The 21,338-nt window shown below is 35.3% G+C and overlaps 1 protein-coding gene across 2 annotated transcripts in view; it reads right to left on the minus strand.

The window, feature by feature from the left end:
• The window catches only part of LOC109109439 (E3 ubiquitin-protein ligase MARCHF4-like), a 45,377-nt gene extending 37,330 nt beyond the window's left edge, over nucleotides 1–8,047 (minus strand). The window contains exons 1-2 of one of the 2 annotated variants that reach the window (XM_042716368.1): nucleotides 6,558–8,047; nucleotides 6,000–6,321 (exon numbers count right to left, since the gene is read on the minus strand). In XM_042716368.1, the coding sequence (XP_042572302.1) occupies nucleotides 6,000–6,281 (282 nt within the window). In that variant the 5' untranslated portion in view covers nucleotides 6,282–6,321; nucleotides 6,558–8,047. Of the gene's footprint in view, nucleotides 1–5,999 lie in introns of both variants that reach the window. The other variant, XM_042716367.1, reaches the window with a different exon arrangement.
• Nucleotides 8,048–21,338: the final 13,291 nt, after the last annotated feature.

Below are 21,338 nucleotides of genomic sequence, written 5' to 3' on the forward strand. Positions count from 1 at the left end.
TTTGATCTTCTTATTTTACTAGAAAAATAATAAAAGGGGGGTGAAAAATATTAAGCATCAGACCAAAATACCACTAGTCTTCATGTGCCACTGAGATCTGCATCTGTAGACAACAGCTGCCAAACAGACAATTCAGAAACAGGTGAACAAATTTCTGCCCACAGATCTGACTGTAATAAGAGCAACTGAAGGTAAAGCCAAGCCAAAACAGTTTTTTTTTTCTACAGTGTAAACTGCACACACTCACAGCCTAAACCTTCTTATCTAACTACTTATTAAAAACATACGTTTTCAAAAATGAACACAGCTGCTTCAAAATTTGTATTTTGGGTATGGATGTGTGTAATTTACGTTGTACAACAAAACGTGAAAGCATCGTCAGGTTCTGTTTATCACAGGCTTTATTTTAACTGAAAAACCCTATTATAAAACCCCACAGGAAAATCTAGAAGGAACACACGGCAAATTACTCTTCCGGGTTCTGACATTATAGTTCCCCCACTCTATTGGCAGTAAATATAATGTTTACTTTTAGTCTCTGAAGTTAAGTTCTACCCTCTGTGCTTATTCCAGGAGGAATTGGGTGAGCCAGACATCACTGACACAAACACCTCTCCTGCTGATTTTGTTATCATGGACAATGAAACCACTACAAGTCCTGCAAGCACTGCAGTTGTGACGAGATGATCTTCCAGTGTTTGACATTCAGAAATACACAGTTCACACAGTTTAAAAAAACTCAATTGTATAGCCACAGTTGTGCATGTGTTTTTATGCATAAGTGTATTTTTTGAGTTAGTATTTGTATTTAATAAAGCACCACTGCATCAAAATAATTGGTAAATAAAAAAAAACATTATGTATGGTAAACAATAATTTTAAGTACACTGCACTTATACATTAAGCAAAAACAAATTTAAGCTTTTTAGTTTGACTTAATTGTTATTTATAATTAATGTTAACTTAAAAATATTGAGAAGGCACACCTTCGGCTGACTTCAATTTTTTTGAGGTAATCGGTGTCCACAAAAAATTTCGAGTATACTGAACATATCGGGTTTTACAATGTAAGTGTATGTGAGAAATCACCGCATGATTATATAAAGTTACCATTAGAGGGAGTTAAGTTGGTCAACTTGGTTCTATATGGTCATTACCTCTAGTTAGATATAGTCTTACCTTAATTAATTGTGTACAGATCTATGGTAACTAAATAATGTATTCTAGAATGAATAATAAAATGACCAAAACTGACAAATATAAAATTATGAGAAATATATAAACAACAACCAGAATCAAAGTGTTATAATAATTGCCATTCTAACCTTAATTTGAGGTAATAATAAAATGGGAGAAAGAATAATGGCAAGTTAACGTGTTATTATCGTGGTAACACATTAGTTAGTTAATGCTGACAATTATTTTATCGCGTGTTAACGCAGTTTTTCACTCGACCAAAGATTTTTCTGGTCAACCAGAAGTCGTTCATGTTAAGCGGTTAGTTGACTAATCGCATGTTTATATTAATAAACCATAAATCATAGTAATGAGCGTTTAATAGCCTATGTAGCCTAATCAGCGCTCAAGCACACGAATAAGGTTTGCCACACAGCGCACTGGCAGAAGTAATGGAAAAAACAGGAAAAACTGCAAGGAGACTGCCTTCAAATTTTAAGAATTCATTGATAAACCAGTGTTTGCTGTATATTCGGCTGCAGTGATGAATTGACGATCTCCTTCTCAGTAGTGAATGCGCCTATATAAATGTTTCATACAGATATAGTATGTAGACATAATCTGAGAATAGTTGTATTCCATCTGAATTGGTTAGTTTTAAAAGCAGATATTTCTCTTTCTATAGATAGGCCTATATTTCTTATGCCTGAGGCAAGTATAAAACCCCCACATATCTGTGTCACTGTGATCTATGACACTCAAATCAATACACCACACCTTCCTAAAACACCTGATTTACATGCCCCCACATATCTGTGTCACTGTGTTTGATGATTTGCATAACACCACCCAAATGTTTACACAAAGAAAGAAGTAACTTTTATTCTCGCTGTAGTATTGTTGCTGCTGCCACCATGTCCAGGAGATGTCGTGTGTTTCCAAATATGGAAAGGGCGTAACATTTCCATCACATGCTTGAGGTATTCAGCCAATCACAACACATTGGATAGCTGGCCAATCAGAGGACACAGCGCTTTTCAGAATGATGAGCTTTGTAAAAATTAACACATTTCAGAAAGATGGGCCAGAGAGGAGCAACAATAATGTATGGTATGTGGAAAATGATGTGTTTTGTGAACCTTAAACCACGTAAACACAATGTATTTCACCAAATACTCAAAATAATGTTATTTTTTAGCATTGTCATATGGCCCCTTTAACACTGTTGCCAGTGTGATATTATTTAAAAGTGTGCTGACTCTTAAAAAATGAAACACGGTCCAAGTTTAATCCACTAATCAGGCATCACAGCTGTCTGAGGGGCATTTCCCACTGTATTGCCATTATTATGAAGGGTACAGCTGTACCAGAGTACAGTTGTAGAACTGTAAATATTTCTCATGCAGGCTCAAACTGTCATCATCCATGTGCACATTTACATCAGCCTCTACGCTGAAAACCTGGAAAAAAAAAATTCTTGCTAGAGATGTTTATTCTGGTCACTTTTTCTGCAGTAAAAGGTAAAAAAAACTGTAGGCCTACTCATTCTACACTAATCAGAAAGAAGATCTACAATGATAATTAAAATATATTTGGATGCATTTACTCCAAAAATAATGATTTTTAAGTGATACTGTCCAACAATACCCCACTTTGTCTAGTGTTTTCCAGACTTCTGAAGGGAACTGAATCTAGTTGATATTTAGGCCTATTGACTATATTTTTTCTGTTTTACACTGTAAAGAAAAGACTTAAATTACAGCATCACTTGTGGCTAAAAGTCAGCATGAATTTGGCATATTTCCAAATACAAGATATATATATCTATACGTCTTATTGTGAATGATTTTTCTGTACACACACACACACACACGTCATGAATGCCAGAACTATTCCTCCTTTGTGTAATGATTGTATGTTTAAATTGGTTTCGACAACTGACCCACAAGCTGACTGGCACACTGAGAATAGTCCCGGTGTTCCCTATGGCCAGACCACTAGGTGCAGATACGTAATGGGTTTATTCTGGCACAGAGACTGACTCTCATTTTGGGGTGACAAAAAGGCTCAGCATGGCCACACTATTCTACATTGACTGTTGTGCATTCAGTTCTTTAAAAGGAATTTGAGTCATGCTGACTATGTCAGTTTCAGCTATTTTTCACTATTGATGTATAATAACAACACTTTCAAAATACTGTAAATTAAAGCTTTTATATTTCTTCTGGTAAGTGACCATGCTTCATATGAATGACATATTAATGTGGGATACACAGGGATTTTACATCGTCAGCATTCTATAGCACCAGTGCACAGAACGGTATTTTTTAAAAAGCGAGAGAAAGAGCAAATGGAATAGAAGGAAAGAATGTGCGAACGTTTAGAAGAGGTTGGGTATGGAAGACAAAAAGAAGAAAATATTTCTGTATAAAGCCAAAGAAGCCACATGCCCACTTCATACAGTTTAATAATGCTACATTAGATACAGTGTTGTATCCAATAATATGGGCATGTTGCCCAATTATTCTCTCTGATGAAGGTGAAATGATGTCCATGTAAGTGGCTTCTCACAACAGGGTGCAAGAGTTAGGCTACTCAGATCACCTCCAGCATCTGTGACAATCCATTTCTTGTTTTCACACTGATTAAAATGAGACCATAGGAGGTCCAGGGCATTTTTCCTCAGTGGTTCTGTGGGTGAGAGAGAGCAAGAGGACAGGTGGAGAAAGAGAAAACTATTATTTCTTTTCCCAAGCCTGTAATTGTTCCTGCATGTTTTGTGTACACAAGAGATTAACTTACACAACACACCAACATTTCTCAACCTAAAAAATGAGACCATCCAAAAAAGAAGACCTTCCTTATATATTACTTGGGGTTCTGAAAGTGAAAGAAAAAGGGAGAGGAAGCTGGAGAAAGTCGAAACATACAGTGGAGAGGAGAGTGAGAAAGAGAGGGAGTGTGTGTCTGGATTGGAGACATATACACAGCTCAGTCAGAGCGAAGAGAATCTCCTCAGTCCCATCTGCTCTCTACACAGCTCTCATTACACTCACAGGCCCATCCATCAGCCCGCAGCCACACAACTCTGCCACAGCCCACATTAATGGAAAGAGGGAAGAGAAAGAGATGTGGGGAAAGTGGAAAGGAGAGAGACAGGAAACAACTGAGAGAGAGAGAGAGAGAGAGAATGATGGGACGTGGGGGAGAGAAAGAAAAAATAAAACAATTTCACAAGCATTTATGGGCTAAATTGGCCTGTGAAGAGGACAGAGCGATAAACTCTCTGCTGATAAAAACGCAAAACTATCCTACAGCATATGATCTCAAAACAAACAGCTGAAACAAGGCCAAACATCAAACGTGTCCATATGCCAGTCATATAGCCTAATGTTCTGCTCAATATTTGATCAATGTTTTGTGTTCAAACCCTTGACCTTTCAGTCATGTGGTGCATTCCATTAGAACAAATCACCTAGCTGTGGATAAATGCCACTGTCACAAAACCACTGGGGCAGAGTAACAGTTAGATTTATGGAACAAATCACTTCAAGAACAGCAGCAATGATGTGGAATCTCAATTGCAGTATCCAGACACATTTGGATAACAAAATATCAAGTGTAATGGGAAGAAATTCATTGCTAAACTGGAGTGCTTTTCTCAAAACTACCTTCACTTTTCATTTTCCCCATTACTTTTGCAAACTGCACTTTTGGTGATTATGAAGTCAGATTGTTATTTATGATGTAAAATCTGACCTTTTTCCTTCTGTTGGAAAAAAATGAATATATTTTTGAAAATGTGAGTGCTTTTTTATTCATTCAATGAATAAAATTGGATCAATCAAGTCAATTGGATCCAATGTTTTGACTTTTTTGATTGGACAAAAACAGTTATTTGAAATATAAGTCAAACAATAAGTGATACAGATTTGGAACATCATGAGATTTAGAACTGTATGAGAAAATAAATATGGAATATTTGCTTTTGGGTGAACTAGCCTACCCCTTTAACTACAGTATGAACATTTTCAACTAGCGTCCACTAAGAAAGTATCCAAAAGCATTTGCATTAGTTTTGAACAGTATTATCTACTTTTCTCTGTGCTTTAAAATGTGCTTGTGCTACCTTTTTGCTAAATAAATGCCACTGATTTTAATATTAGATTATGTAATCTGGTCACATTTATACATTTTTTTGACAAGTGTTTCTTTGTCTTCGTTTTGAACAGTATATCTTTTATAATGAAATGTTACTTGAAAAGCTTGTGCTTTCTGTTTTGAAAATAAATGTCACTTCGCGTTCATACATTGTTAATTCTGATTTAAGTAACACTTTAAGTAATTTTGAATATTAACTGATTTTTTTTTTGTGTGTGTGTGTGCAAAGTGCACTTCTTTTTTAAAAATACTTGGCTCTTGTTTTGACATTTCATCACTCAATGCAGCTACATTTATCTCAAGTGTCCAAATACTTTTTGAGTCCATTGTATATGCAGAGACATTCATACAGTGCAATTGTGTGTGAAAATGTTCTATTATAGCAAAATCTTTGTTTTTATCCATTTAATGCGACACAATAATTGCTGTCAGAGTTTCAGCTCGATTTTCTTCATCAGTAATTAACTTATATTTTTAAGTGGTCTTAAGAGTGCAGTGAACTTATCACTGGGTGTCACTTTGGCACCACCAGAACCTAGACATCTTAATTACAGCAGGTGGAATTGTCCAAGTGTAGTATACTGTATGAGCAAATAGGTGCAACAAACAATCCCCATACACTGAGCACTCACAAAATGTGTAGCTGCATGTGGACACTTTACCTGCTCTGGGCCCTGAAAACAGATCCGACACAAAGGAGTCCTGACTCCACTGTCCGTGCAGCTGTTCAGAGATAACCTCTCGTCCAGCTTCTCCTTAGAGCAATCCTCGGATGAGCTGCAGCAGTCCAGAGTCCTCGGCGAATCCACCCCGCTATGAGTCCAGTCTTCGCTCCCTCGTGTGTCCACAGCCTCACCTGCTACCGGCTGGTAAAGTCCGTTGGCTAAAGAGTGGCTCTCCGTGGCGCTGCTCGTCGCATTGCCCTCCGCGTTTAGTTCGTTCATGGGTGTGAAGGCAGGTGGCGATGCCGACGGTGCCGGTGGCCTGAGTAGGAAAACCTTCAGGTCACTGAACAAGACGCAACAGCGGCCTTTCTGCTTGCCCTGGCGGCGCAGCATCGGTCTGCGACTCAACAATCCCCAACACCATACAATGACACCGATAGCCAACAACATGTGCCCGTCTTATGAATAATGGAAAGGCGGTCTATGCTTTTAAACGGCCTATAATGCTAAGGCTATCTGTTACTGGACTCCAGCAGGTCACATAACAAAACTTACTGTTTGGTTTCCAACCAGGAAAGACACCTGTGCAGCCGCTTCAGTCTCGTGAGCAACTCCGCTTTCTGCTCGCCTCACTCAAACTGGCCGTTTGAACGTGGAGAAGGTGTTTATTTTCAACAGTTATTATTCTAATAAGAGCTACATCATCGCGTTAGTGTTTGCATTGAGAAGCTGACGATCGTACGCACATGTTATAGTAACTGTCAAAAGTGGTAACCCTTTAGTATCCCTGTTCATAACCCAATGGTGATTCAGTCATCTCGAGTACCTCAAGAAAACTAGTTCATTCAGATGTTACCACGTGAAGCATATTTCAGGTTAGCTGACAAAACATTAATTATAGGGCGTTCACAACAACAGGCCATATAACGTTACTTACAAATACTCAAATCGAACATTTGCGGACAAATAACCCGATTTGAATTAAAAATATCGGGGATTCCAGCGAACAGCTTCTGACAAAGGAGCTCCTACCCTGAGGTACCCTTGCCAGTGGCATCTATCTATTCATCAAAAGCAGGAAAACAGGCTATTCGTCAGCAGAGCCATACAAACGGCAGCCTTTGTTTGTTTAATATTTAAACAATTTGAAGTCTACCATATATACACACACAGTTCACAATTTCTGTTCTCCAGTTCACACCGTCCTCGCTTATTAGCCATCATCCAAAATCGACTACCGTGTAATGGTGTTAATGTAAACACAAAGTGTGTTGCGTGAAATAAAATCCAGCCACAATCATGCCAATTATCCAGCAATTGTCTTTGTCGTTCATCTCATGTTTCAGGTATGACCGCTTACAAATGCATCCTGCACAAGTCCCCTTCTGAAAGATGTAAGGTGCCAACGTCTCGTTAGTGCAGGCAGCCTATCTCCTTAAACACCCAGCCCTTGTTGCAGAAATCCTAAGGCAGTTTAGCTCACTGTCCCGTGTAATTTTAAACATGTCTTTCGAAAATCAGTCCCGAGAATAAACAGATTTTCTTTCGACGATGAGGAAATATTTTTGCCATCCACAGTCCGTCGTTTTGTCACATCCAGCGCCTTTCCTTTGAATCAAATTGCTGGGAAAATACTGAAGTGGATGCTGCGTGGTAATCCAAAGCGTTGCGGTTCACGTGACGATATGCGTTGTGCAGATCTATCTAACACGAGTTGTTATGATGATGACCATCAGTAAAGCCGGAGGATGCTGCTCTCGCTGCGGCTTCAGCACCATGTTGCCTGGGACAGCTCCCAGGCGCGGGCCCGTCTCCCTCCGAGAGTGTGATGCAAGCAAATCACGTCCTTACAATTTGCGCTACGTAATAAATAAAGATCTCAGTTTCATCCCCCCGGGAATACAGTGGGATTCAAATCCAGCTTTTGAAACGTGAAGTTTTCTAATTCGAACCTGAGGAGATCGTTCTTGTAGTCTGCATTTCTCATGCATCCGAGCCACAAACGGATTTGGTTTCAGCTCTCATCATGTGAGACCTGCTCACAAGCATGTGTTTCTAGGTCAGTGTCACCAGTGTTCCCCTCGTCGCCCCTCTGAGACGATAAACCCGATGAACTCCACCGCTAAAGATATCAAGTAAACGTTGGGCAGACATGAACTTTAAAGTTCACAGCTACAATTGCTGCATGACATTTTCCGGCATAAATTTCCGCTGTAGGAATCAGTCTTTGGAATGATTGAGACTGATTGCAGCTCTGAGTTTTCACTGGGAAAAGTACATTGTTAAACTTAAAGTGAAAAATGTGGTGACCTTCAGTTGTTATCTTAAAGAGCTGATTTAACCCATAAAATGTGACCCTGGACCACAAAATCAGTCATAAGGGTGAGTTTTTATTTTTATTTTAATTTTTTATACATAACATGAAAGCTGAATAAATAAGCTTTCCATTGATGTATGGATTGTTAGGATAGGACGATATTTGGCGGGATACAACTATCTGAAAATCTGGAATCTTGAGTGTGCAAAAAATCTAAATATTGAGAAAATCACCCTTTAAAGTTTTCCAAATGAAGTCAATGCATATTACTAATCGAAAATTAAACTTTGATATATTTACAGTAGGTAATTAAAAAAAGTATTTTCATGGAACATTAATATCCTAATGATTTTTGGCATAAAAGAAAAATCTATAATTTTGACTATTGTATTGTATTGTTGGCTATTGCTACAAATATACCTCTGCTACTTATGACTGGTTTTATGGTCCAGGGTCACAAATGTACTTTTGTTGGCATAAGTTAATGCATATAGGCTGGTTCTGTCATGTTAAATAATATTTTTGAATGAATAAAACCAGACTTGAATAAAACATTCAATTCATGAGACCTTTTTTAGGTTACCTTTTTTTTTAATTATATAATAAATATAATTATATATATATTTACCAACCTATAAATTCTGTTTGTTATTGTAAAATGCACTGATAATGATGCAGGTGGTGTAACAGATGGCCACATGATGACTTAAAGTTCATCAAAATTTGTTTTTCCAGTAACTGTGATAATAACATAAAGACAGAATGCAGTGTTGCCCACACACACAGACACAAACACCATCAGGATTTACAAAGAGATGTAGGCTACTAATTAAAAAATATACACATATACATACAGTATAACAATATTGTAATGTAAAGTAGGCCTATACGTACAGTAAATATACATTTCTTTCTAATTATAATGCATTTGATATCTTTCGAAAATCCAGGAAAGGAGCAAATTCGCTTTCAACGATAAGGAAATGTTTTTGCCATTCACAATATGCCATTTTGTGACATTTAGCGTATTTGCTTTTATTCAAATTGCTGCCAAAATACCGAAGAACATTGAATTTTATACTTTAACCATCTGGTGTACATTTGTACAATCTACAAATCAGGTACAATGCAGAAAAAAAGTTAACATCAATGAAGGGGTGACAAAACTTAAGCAATTATGCCTGAAAACATTGCTCAGAAACTAAGGAATACACGGCACTAAATACATGCTATATGGCTATACAGGCATCTAGTGGCTACACCCTGGTATAACAGATGATTTTCTTTATTTTATTCAACAAGGTGGAACAAATCTGCCTCAATTCAATGGATTTTGAAAACTTTTGCTTTACTTTTAAACTTATCTATTGCATTAATTGAAAAATTATATAAAATTATTTTATAGAATTTTTTTTTTACATTTTATACATTAAATAGTCCATAATTTGGATATGAATATTAGTAACATGAAATACACTCAAAATGCAAAATATTAAATAAGAAACATTATTATTATGGCCTTCAGTCAGATTTTACCATAAACAATGCAAACAGTGTGACTCCCAAATGAACAATATCAGAGGGGTAAACAATATTTTACATTAAAATTGAATTTACCGCCTTTTAAAGAACAATATCATTTTTACCATAAGTTAACTTACAGTCAAACAATACTTTTTCCATTAAAATTACTAACTACTTTTCTACAATGCACTGAAAGTTTTGCCAGATATGTCATTCATCAAGCAATATCCAGTTTTATTCAGGTCAATAATATGATTTTACATCATTAAAACAACCTGAAAACATTAGGTTACACCAACAAAAGTAATTTTAAGGGTTTAAATCATGTAGTTCCTTAAGGTAACAGCTGCCTATTATTTTTTTTAATTGACAGAAAATCTGTTATAAATATTATACTGACCAAATGATAAAATAAACACGCTCGGTCAAGTAAATTCTACTTATCAAGAAAAGAAGAATATAGATTTTTCCTGTAGGGCAAATAATTCCCCAAGCAGTGCAAAGTATAAATTCCTCGACAGGTTGAGACAACTGAGGGAAATACACAGAATAGATAGAGACATTTGTCTTGCAGAAACACTAACCGTCCCTGACAGACTGGCCTGTATCTTTCACTGGCTGTGAGCCATTTCACCCGTGATGTGAAGGAGAAATTCAACTTGGAAATCTCAGCATTTCTGCTGTACATGCCAAGAAGTTTCCCTTACTCTTCTGCTCAAAAAGACCAAACAAAAAATTGTCCCTTGGGTTTCAGGAATTTTAATTGGTTATTTATCTTAACAAAAGGCACAGGCATTTTAAATAAAATCATAGATTTAAATATCCCATGAGATTCCTGAGCTAACTGGCTTCGGGATACTACTGGCATTCATTAACACAACATTGAAAAAATGCTTTGAACAGCATTCAACAAAGTAGCTAAAATATGAACGTGTCATATTTACAGTATCTAGTATCATTTTGTTGAGACAATATTGTTTCGCAGTTAATTTGGTTTTGTTTTATTAACTAGTTTAATAGTTTAAATTGAAAATTTACTAAAAATCTACTCACTCTGTTTCTTCATTGGAACAGATTTGGAGATGTGATGATGATTTTTTTTAGTGAATGGGTGCCTTCAATGAGAGTCCAAACAGCTCACAATATTCCATAATCAATTACTGTGATTTCTACTGTGACTTCTGAAGTAAAAAAAAAAAAAAAAAAAAAACCTTGTGAACTGAAAAGCTGCATGTTTGTCATTGTTGTCATTTGTCATTGAACTGTCATTATTGTTGTCTCTGACCAAAACATGAGTCCTCTATCATGCTATACATGCTGTTCTCGTCTGATTTAAGAGAACAATATGCACAGATCAAACACTGTTTACAACTGAAAACAGTCCAAAACAGTTCTAAACAAATATGTTGGTGGATTTTGATGTGGGAAGTCAATGTAGGATTCACTTTTTCATTGGAAGACTCGTTTTTTTTGGCCAGAAGCAACAGTTTAAAGTTAATGATGGATTTATCTTTTACAAACATGCAGCTTTCTGCTTAAGACATTAACTGATAGACTGGAGTCATGTAGATTATATGTAGATTATTATGATGATTTGGACTCTCATTGTGACGGCACCCATTCACCACAGAGGATTCATTAGTAGGCTAAGTGAGGCAAAATTTCTAAAAATCTGGTCCCATGAAGAAACAAATTTATCTACATCTTTGATGACCTAAGGGTGAGTAAATGTTCAGCAAATTCTGTCATTAATTGTTAAAACAGAAGCTGTGCAAGATTTTAAAATATGGTCAAAATCCTCTTACAACTTTTAATTAATTTGTCTCACTGTCCAGGTCACACTCACATGCACATACATAGCAACTACATCTAGAGCTCTAGCAGATTTCACTGAAAGCCATGAATCGTAACAAATGGCTTCGTGCATGTTCTATAGGAGGAGCTGCAGTGGCTCACAGCCTCTTCCACACTCCTGTGAAGATAAGCCATGGAGACTGAAGAAGGTAAACCAGGGATAAAGAGCCACGCAAACCCAAACCAAGGCTAAGAGAGCTAGTCATGTGTGAACCGATGGCTCAGTTTGACTGGCTGTTGTTAGCAGAGTGAGAAGTTCACAAATAATTGACAAAGAGCGAGAGCAATTCATGACTGAATGGAGAAGAGTATGATAAAAAAAAAAAAAAAAACACAATGATAATTTTTGAATGCAAGCAGTCATTTAGCATTTAGACATATGCATCTTCTCATGGAAGTTTTGTGCACACAGCTCTCTGATTACCAGCCTAGATCTTTGTTCAATACACCACCTTTCACATGAAAAATCTAAATAACTGTATCTATTACAGTTTCATATTTGTTAATTTCTCTATTGCCTTTGTGCTAGTGATGAATGGGGGAAGATTGACGAATATGCTCCCATTAAAAACATGTGCATTAACTAACTTGTAGCATATTTAGATATTAGCTAATCATGTACTGATATGATACAGTACTAAGTGAAATACCAACAGCCACAATTTAGTTGTTATAGCACAAAAATTATGATGATAAAAATTATGAATTAAGATGTCATCGGATTTTTGCAGATTATATAAAATACATCTCATATCATTTTTAATAAAAATACAAATACTTACAAATAGTTCTTTTATGCATTAAATTGTTGTTGTTATCATTATTATTATATAATTAAAGGGGCTTAATATTCAGCAAATCCTATCAGTTTAAGTGTGCTTGACATGATCAAATAACAGATTTGAATTTAGCTGAATAATGACACTATACTGAAGAGCTGTTTTATAGTTGAAATTGAAATTGTAATTATAACTGAATTTATTGTTTCCTAATTTCCTAAAATCAACACTGTTTGTCCTATTTATTGTTGTTGTTGTTGTCATTTATGCATGTCATGAACTACAAAAAATAATAAATTAACAATAATACCAGCAATGACAACATGACTTTACAATAAAAATGTTTTAATCTCAGTCTAAATGAATTATTGTGTCCACAGACTTCTTCAATAACAACCAGATATAAATCTTCTAATATTCAAATAAGAAGCAAAATAAATAAAAAAACAACAACAAAAACTTTAACCTCAAGACTGTTCTGATGAAATAAATCTAAAAAAAAAGATGATGATGAAAACAAAAATTATAAGAGCATGTTGAGATGTAATTTAGTGAGATCTATACTAGTTCTGTTTACACAGTAATCACATTTTAGGTACAAAGGGAAGGCAATGATGATATTTAGTACATTAAGGGAGGTTATGTTGTGTTAAAGCTCTTTTTCTGTAAGCAGTTGCAAACACTCATAGACATTTTCTATCTTCGCTAATCAGCAATGAGACAAGTGTGAAACAATAAAGACATATAGGCTTTAGTCATTGCAGCTTGGGAGAGTATCCCAGCTCATATGTAAAGAGGCTTCCAGCTGTGAGCACTGATGTGCAGACAGGTTTCTTTGACAAGCTGAGCCGTGAAGGAGAGAGACGCATTCAGCTGGAAAGGTATTTTGAAGGAGGATTATCTCAGATCTAACCGAGGAGCTGCTCTACACTCATACATGTCTACTGAATATTTGAGCACAAACATACTGTATGTACACACAAACACACATTCTTAGAAAGATACAAAAGAGATCAGGTCTCTGGATTTAATGGTCTGCGCGGCTCAGGAACTGTTGGCTGATGGTATTTTTGTTTCTCTGAAGTCTTATAGGAAAAAGCTTAAGTTCAGTCATGTGACTGACAGATTCTTAGAGTTCTGGAGAAATGGTGCTCTCTTTCAGCTTAAAGAAACACACTTCTCTAAGAAGTGACAAATGGATCTGGATGTCGTCTGCTTTTAGTAGAATCAGAAATCAGAGCAGAGTGATGCTCAGTATCATGGTTTAGTATTAAAACAACTGGTTTCATTTTAAGACTGTAACAAGATACATGATAAAAAATTGATCATGTTTACTTTACAAATCAGGTCTATATTTGGTTAATCCTTTAGTCTAAAATGTTTATATGCTCTAGAGTTATTGAAATACTAATCTAAGCATATTCATAATAAACTAAGATATAGATGTTCTTTTCCTGTACTATATAAAAAAGTTAATCATTCAGATGCCTTTATATTTTTAGGTTCTCTCAGTTTTATATGATCTTAAAAATGGTCCTAAATAACACTCTTTGAATTTGTTTGTTCATTAAATGCAGAAAGCTCTGTTCAGCCAATAAATTCATCAAGGTACCTACAGATTCAATTAGTAGCACAATAAATAAATCTATTTATATAAAGCTATGTGAATATACATATGGGAAGTGAATTATTTAGAAGTGGATTATTTAATTATATAGGATTAAATAATGGGATTTAAAAACCGATTTTACTCACACATGCATTCATGACGTATTTTATTTTTCTTACTGTGGTGTAAAGGAAATAATTAAATCATTTGGGTAATGAAAAATGGGTGTTACATATTAGATGGTGCCAGGCAGTCTCTGTATCTGAATATGCACATCCCTACCATACAGGAAAAATAAGTCACATGAAAATGCTAGCATGGTGGATGTAGCATGTCTGGATTGCATTCATACTACAGAACAGGGATTCCCTTCCTGCAGCGTTCAGCTCCAACTCTGCTCAAACACACCTGCTTGTAATTTAATTAGATTGTTCAGGTGAAGGTTTGAACAGTAAGTGATTTTGCATTAGTAATAGTACTGTTATACTGTTATAGCAATAGTACTGTTTTTCTTTTTTCACAATGTGCTGTTCTCTTTGAGAAAGACTGGAGATCAGCTCACTTGGGCCATTTGTCATGCTGCATTTAATTCTGCACAGTATAACACTGTGAATTCTTATTCGGGTCCTTGACAGACAAGAGTGCAATGAATTACAGAATGTAGGTCATGATGTTTTTTTATTCTTCATTTTTTAAATCAGTTTTGATGCTTTGTATGGTTGTCAGTGTAAAATAAATTCAGTCTTCTCCTTACTACTAAAATGTATTTTGTTTTACTTTAACAATTAACATGAGCCTAAATGATTATGTTAGCTATTTAAGTCAGATTTTTAGAAATCTGAGTATTTGGCTTAATTGAGTAATGATCATGTTTACTTGATGCTTAATGAATAATTAATAATAGTAAGTTTTGTTCATTTAAACACAATAATATAGTTAACAATACAGTAATTGTGATGTGATGACTGCAGACTTTTGCAGACAAAATAATTAATTTAAAAAAATTATTGGGCCCTGATATGGACATACTGACATCTTGCTGATTAAAAATGTATTGTTTGCTATTTGCACTACACTAACACTTTTCTTGTGAAACACATTATATTATGCATTGCATCATATAAAAAGTATATTGCACAAACATCAATATCTTATGAACTTGTGAAGACCTTAAACCAGGTTTTTGAGCAAGCATATCTCCTTTTTGAAGGAGAATGAATCAATGGGTTTGCCTGCTTCAGCCTTTGGCTAAAAATTATAATGCGTTTGCTCTTTCTATCTTTCCCTCTGTTGCTTTCTTTATGACTCACACTTACTTATAAACACACACACACACACACACACACACACACACACACACACACACACACACACACACACACACACACACACACACACACACACACCTTATTCCTTCTGTTCCTCTAGGGACATTGGGAGGCCAATTAGTACTGCTAGTATCGTGGGTCCTGTGTGAAAAACTGGCCCTGCTCAATTAACAATCTACGAGAGAATTCTTCATAAATTATACAGCTCTCTTCGTTCAGCCAGATAAAATGATATCTGATTCCCTTGGGGGTTTCTCCGTTCTACATGACATTTAGTGAGTTATTCTGTCTTGATGAGTTTTGATTGGAAATGTATGTTTCCTACCCCTCTCCTATGGTGTTTTGTCTTGAAGTGAAATGAGATAATGATGTTGACATTTGCCATGCCATAAGACATGTTTTGTTGCACACCCCCCGCAGTAAATCTATATTATGAACTTTTGCTTTATGCCTTAAAGGAACAGTTTACCCAGATATTAAATTTTGCTTAAGATTTACTCTCCTCAGGCCATCCAATATGTAGATGAAATAGTTTTTTAATGGTAATGGATTTATAGAAATTTAGCATTACATCACTCGCTCACCAATGGATTCTCTGCAGTGAATGGGTGCCATCAGAATGAGAGTCCTCCACAAAAGTAATCCAGTCCATTACAGTTTTTCTCCATTGCTAACACACTATAAATGATTCATTTGGCCCAATTTTCCAAACCATTCATTCAGTTTTCGAAACAAAGACACATTTCTCAAAACATTTAACACATTTCAACTGTTTTCACACACGTTTCAGTTTGCTCAATGTTTTCTTCTACAGCAGTCAGAAGCTCGAGATGATATAAAAAGGAGCACAGGTGATTATGTGATTTGGAAAATAAATCCTACTAGTGGGAGACAAAGAGGAAGAGGAGGGAAAAAGAAAACTGAAGGGGACAGGGTAAAAGTACATTTATTCCTGATGAAATACACAGCCCTGTAGTTGATCATGTTCTTGTGCAGGAGGACAGCTGGCTTACAGGCTCATCTACAGGCTTTCAATACTACTTACAGATAAAATATAATGGCAGAACAGTAGCAGTACTTCAGATGAGAGAACTTTTATTTTTATATACAGGTGCATCTCAATAAATTAGAATGTTGTGGAAAAGTTCATTTATTTCAGTAATTCAACTCATATTGTGAAACTTGTGTATTAAATAAATTCAGTGCACACAGACTGAAGTAGTTTAAGTCTTTGGTTCTTTAATTGTGATGATTTTGGCTCACATTTATCAAAAATTGAGTAATTCTCAATTGAATTACTGAAATAAATTAACTTTTCCATGATGTTCTAATTTATTGAGATGCACCTGTATATGTACAGTAAATACTGAAGCACAAGTTGTATACCCTCAAACTCACACTGTAACTGCTGAACTGATTTGTAGCCGAGTACTTCTTACATGTACTGTATTTTTGCAGAACTACAGTAAGAGATGACTCTATATTCGGTTGTGTGTTCATATGCAATTCTTTGGTATTTGACCTTTTCCTTTCTAGTGCTTTTCATCTACTGTACTGTAAGATCTCTTTACAGCCGTGTAATGAAAATAATATTTTCTTACTGTAAAGCTTATTGTTGAATTTCACTGTATCTGCTATATTTACTGTATACTATAAATAGACATTGAGCTGTAAAATGATACCAAAAGGTTTTTGCCACAGTGTTATGAATCGATCTCATTAGTGTGTAAGACTATGTTGTAGTGTATGTGTTTCTAAGGGCTTGTGTGTCATGTCTGAGGGCAACATTTGTTTTTTTCAGCAAGATTGAATAGTTTTGAGTGGAGAGCTTCATTTTGACCTGAATATAGGAAATACGGGGAATTGGGTGAGAAGTTATGGATTTGTGTTTAGAGTTCCGAGAAAAGGAGTCGCATTTTCAAGAAATGTGTTTAAGCAATCGAGAAAAACTGTAATTAATGTCTTAATTACTTACTAATTACTAATTAATGTCTTAAATATAATTGTCTTAATGTGAAGTGAAAAGCTGCATGTTTGTAAGAAACAAATCCATCAAGACTTTTTAACTTTAAACTGTTGCTTCATTCTGACGGCACCCATTCACTGCAGAGAATCCATAGGTGAACATGCAATAAAAAACTTCCCACCAAGAAAAAAAACAAACCCACATACATCATGGACTGACTGAGAATAAATACACAAACAAACAAACTTCCTTTTTGGGTTAACTGGGTTCATTTTTGAGAGATTTATTACAGATATCATTTTCTTTATAAACTGAACACATACAGTGAGGTTCACTGTAGTCTATAGAAAAAGGTTTTTTTTTCTTTTCATTTTTGTCTAGTTACAAATTATATATGATTAACATTTTTAGCAAAAAGGCGAAAAACAGAGAAATAAACATGCATTTCTGTAATTTTGAGTATTTGGTATGTTCCCTTTTCAGTAATATCAGAGCAAGCATCTTTATGTGCTTCAGTGGAGTCAAAGAAATCTTACTGTGTCACATCAACTTTCCTTGATGTGACACAGTATGATTTCTTTCTGTTAAACGTGCCTCTGTCCCAACTTTTTTGGAATGTGTTGCAGCCATCAAAATAAAAATGTGTTTATATTTACAAAATACATTTACGTTGGTCATTGAAAACTTTGGAAATCTTTTCTTTGTATTTTTGTCAATTAAATAAAAGTTAAAGAGAATGAACAGATCACAGATTCTTGATTTTACTGCATTTTTACAAAACGTCTGTGGTAATAATATGTCCTTTAATCACTCACTGTGGCTGTAATCACTCATTGTTTTCTAGCTCTAATCAGCGCTGCTTTTATTGAATAGCCCTTTGACTCTGAGTCACTCTTTCTCCCACAGTCCCGTCTGCTCGCCTCTATTTTTATCAGCTCATCCTCTGATCAGCGTTTCTGCCTCACTCATCTCTATACTTTCTTTAATGCTGCTCTCACTTTTAGATCTCAGGCTCATTTCAGGCTTTTCAGATTACACCTTGCATGGCCAGTCATCACCTTATTATACAGCAGCCGAGCTAAAGGGCCACTTTCTTCCACCGGGATGAACAGTTCCTGTTCTGTCAGATGATCTACAGGTTTTGGCGAATTCTGCTGAGACTCTGAACTGAATCATGAATAATAGATTGACTCAGCTGGCTTGATCTACAGCCAGTGAGAATAACCTTGGATGTGAATCATGAATCATGGCCAGGATACTTGTATGTGTCACCATGGAGATATTCCCACTTTCAATTTCTGATGTACCATTGACAGACTCACCTTCTCTTCCTGCTGCAATGATGGCTACATCTGAAGCCCAATCTTCTCTCTTGAATGTCTAATGTGCAAAAATCTCAGGTGCATGTTGAATGCAGAGCAGCAGCTCCAATTTGTCTCTCTTCAATTACGTGCAGCTGGATTTCTGAAGAGGTTGATGATGTTTTTAATAAACCCTAACCATAACCCTGCCTCCTCATAATTACAATTATGTTCAAATGAGCTTTTCAAATAAAATAATTGCCTTGGTTGATGTGGGTGGCTTTAAAGATCTTGCATTTGAAAACTTCTGCATACATCTTGGACATATTTAAAGACAATTAATGTAATTTATTGCTGCAGATGTTTTGAAGATCACTGAGAGCGGGAGAAAGAGAGAAATAGAGAAAGTAATATAAAATTGTGCAACTGAAATTGCTTTGTATGCATCATGTCATTATTATGATTTCTGAACTTGTAAGTAGAAATTTCCGGTTACACTTTATTTTAAGGTGTCCTTTTTACAGTGTAATTATACATTTAAGTAGTGAGTAATATTAATTAACTACATGTACTGGTTAGGTTTAGGATTAGGGATTTGCTTCGGATTACTTACATGTAATTATGCATAATTAATTGTTATTACATGTAAGTACATGTAATATGTGTAACAAGGACACCTTAAAACAAAGGTTTACCCTTACCAATGTAGCATTATGCTAAGCATTCATTGCTGGTGTTGGCAAGAGGACATGTCAGAATCACAATTAAAAGAAAAATAAAACAAATAAAATTTGAAATTAGAACCAATACACAAAACAAAAATCAAAAACAGTATATGACATTGTCCATCATAAATACCCATATAGCCATATATATATAAATATAAAAAATTCACATACTCACATAACATAAAAACATAAATATATACAACATATTAAAATACAAAATACCAATATTTAATTTGTGTATTTATATGTGTCATCACCATTTCCTTTCAAGCATGTCTTATTAGATCCTTCATAAATCCAAATCAAGCAAGCATGCAGATCTTCCCAAATACAGCACAACAAGGGTACATTTTCCTTCATCCATGCATATCAAGGTTAACTCATCCTCTTCCTACACCAGAACAGGTACCTTACCAATATAATTGAGGTTTGTCCTACTGCAGTCTTGTGTATGGAGTCTTTAAAATAAAACTAAAACAAGAAATAAAATATTAGGAAGATGAAATAATTTAAAGAAAAAGTATAAATTTAAAAATTAGAAATTTAACTTTTTTTAACAATTAAATGTATTAAATGACTGATTAATTAATTAGTTAATTAATTGATGACACACTGATTGTTCCGTTCCAAAGAACCACAAAATCACTTTTCACAGACTTTTACATTAACTGTTCCCTCCTGGTGGAATGACCTGCCCAACTCAATCCAAGCAACTGAGTCTTTAGCCATCTTCAAGAATCGGCTAAAAACACATCTCTTCCATCTTTATTTGAACCTCTAACTCTAGCACTCTCTAATAAACAAAAAAACTAAAAACAAAAAACAAATTGTCCCTTTTAGACTTGCACTCTATTCATTTGCTGCTTGTTTTCTTAAAAAAAAACAACTAACACTTGCTTTCTAATCTTTTTGCATTCTATCTATTTTCTTTTCATTTACTGTAAAATTAACAAAAGCAAAAAGACCTCTAACACTAGCTTGCTCTATTTTTTTCTACTATTCTTTCTTCTTTCTTCATTAATAAAATATAAAAAAAACCACCTACAATGTGTAAAACTAAAAACAAACTTATACTTATATATCATTGCTCTTTTGTTGATTTTGATTGCTTCCACTGTCCTCATTTGTAAGTCGCTATAAATGACTAAAATGTAAATGTAAAATATAAATTAAATGTATTAAATGAAGAGTCCTTATACACTGCAATACAACACAGACCTACAATGCAATTGCATAGAACAGAAATCTGGTCTTAAAGTGATTTTGGATCAGGCTTGGTCTTTTCTATTTGGAAAGCATTTGGAGATGCTGGTTCTAAATATATGTACGATGGTGACCGTGAACCTGAGCCAGAAACACCACCCTGTCTTTGGATTCCTCTCCAGATCTTCTCTCAGCCAAACAGAGAGCTGTGTACGATCACCCATCTGTGACTAGCAATCAAATACTTCTCCTGGAACCCCGAGAAATGAAATATGCTTTCTCTAAATGAGAAATAGTACAATATCTCATTAACTTTACTACTCCAGACAACAAATGAACCTTCTGATTGTTTAGCATTATCATATACAGTAACTACACCTGCTGGAATTCTATTTTCACATCTCTCCCACATTTCAGAAAGGAAGTGAACAGAGCAGTCTGTCATTACATACCAGTGTCCATTTTTTTCAGAGCAACGAAGTGACGAGGTTGACATTTGCCTGCTGTCTCTGGTGTATCTCTGCCAGCAGATGAAAAGAGGAAAAGGTCTCTCATTAACAAAGGATGGGTTAGTGTACCATATCTAGCTCATGCATTATACACTATGGTGGCCTATAATTACTCCACTGTTTCATAAGCAGTTAGGTTGTTTTTTAAAAGCGCTGTCACTGCAATTTAGCCTGATGTGATAGTAAATCTAACCTGACCCAATCAATTTATAGGCCTA

The sequence above is a fragment of the Cyprinus carpio genome, chromosome B1, assembly GCF_018340385.1.
Source record: "Cyprinus carpio isolate SPL01 chromosome B1, ASM1834038v1, whole genome shotgun sequence".
Taxonomy (NCBI): Eukaryota; Metazoa; Chordata; class Actinopteri; order Cypriniformes; family Cyprinidae; genus Cyprinus; species Cyprinus carpio.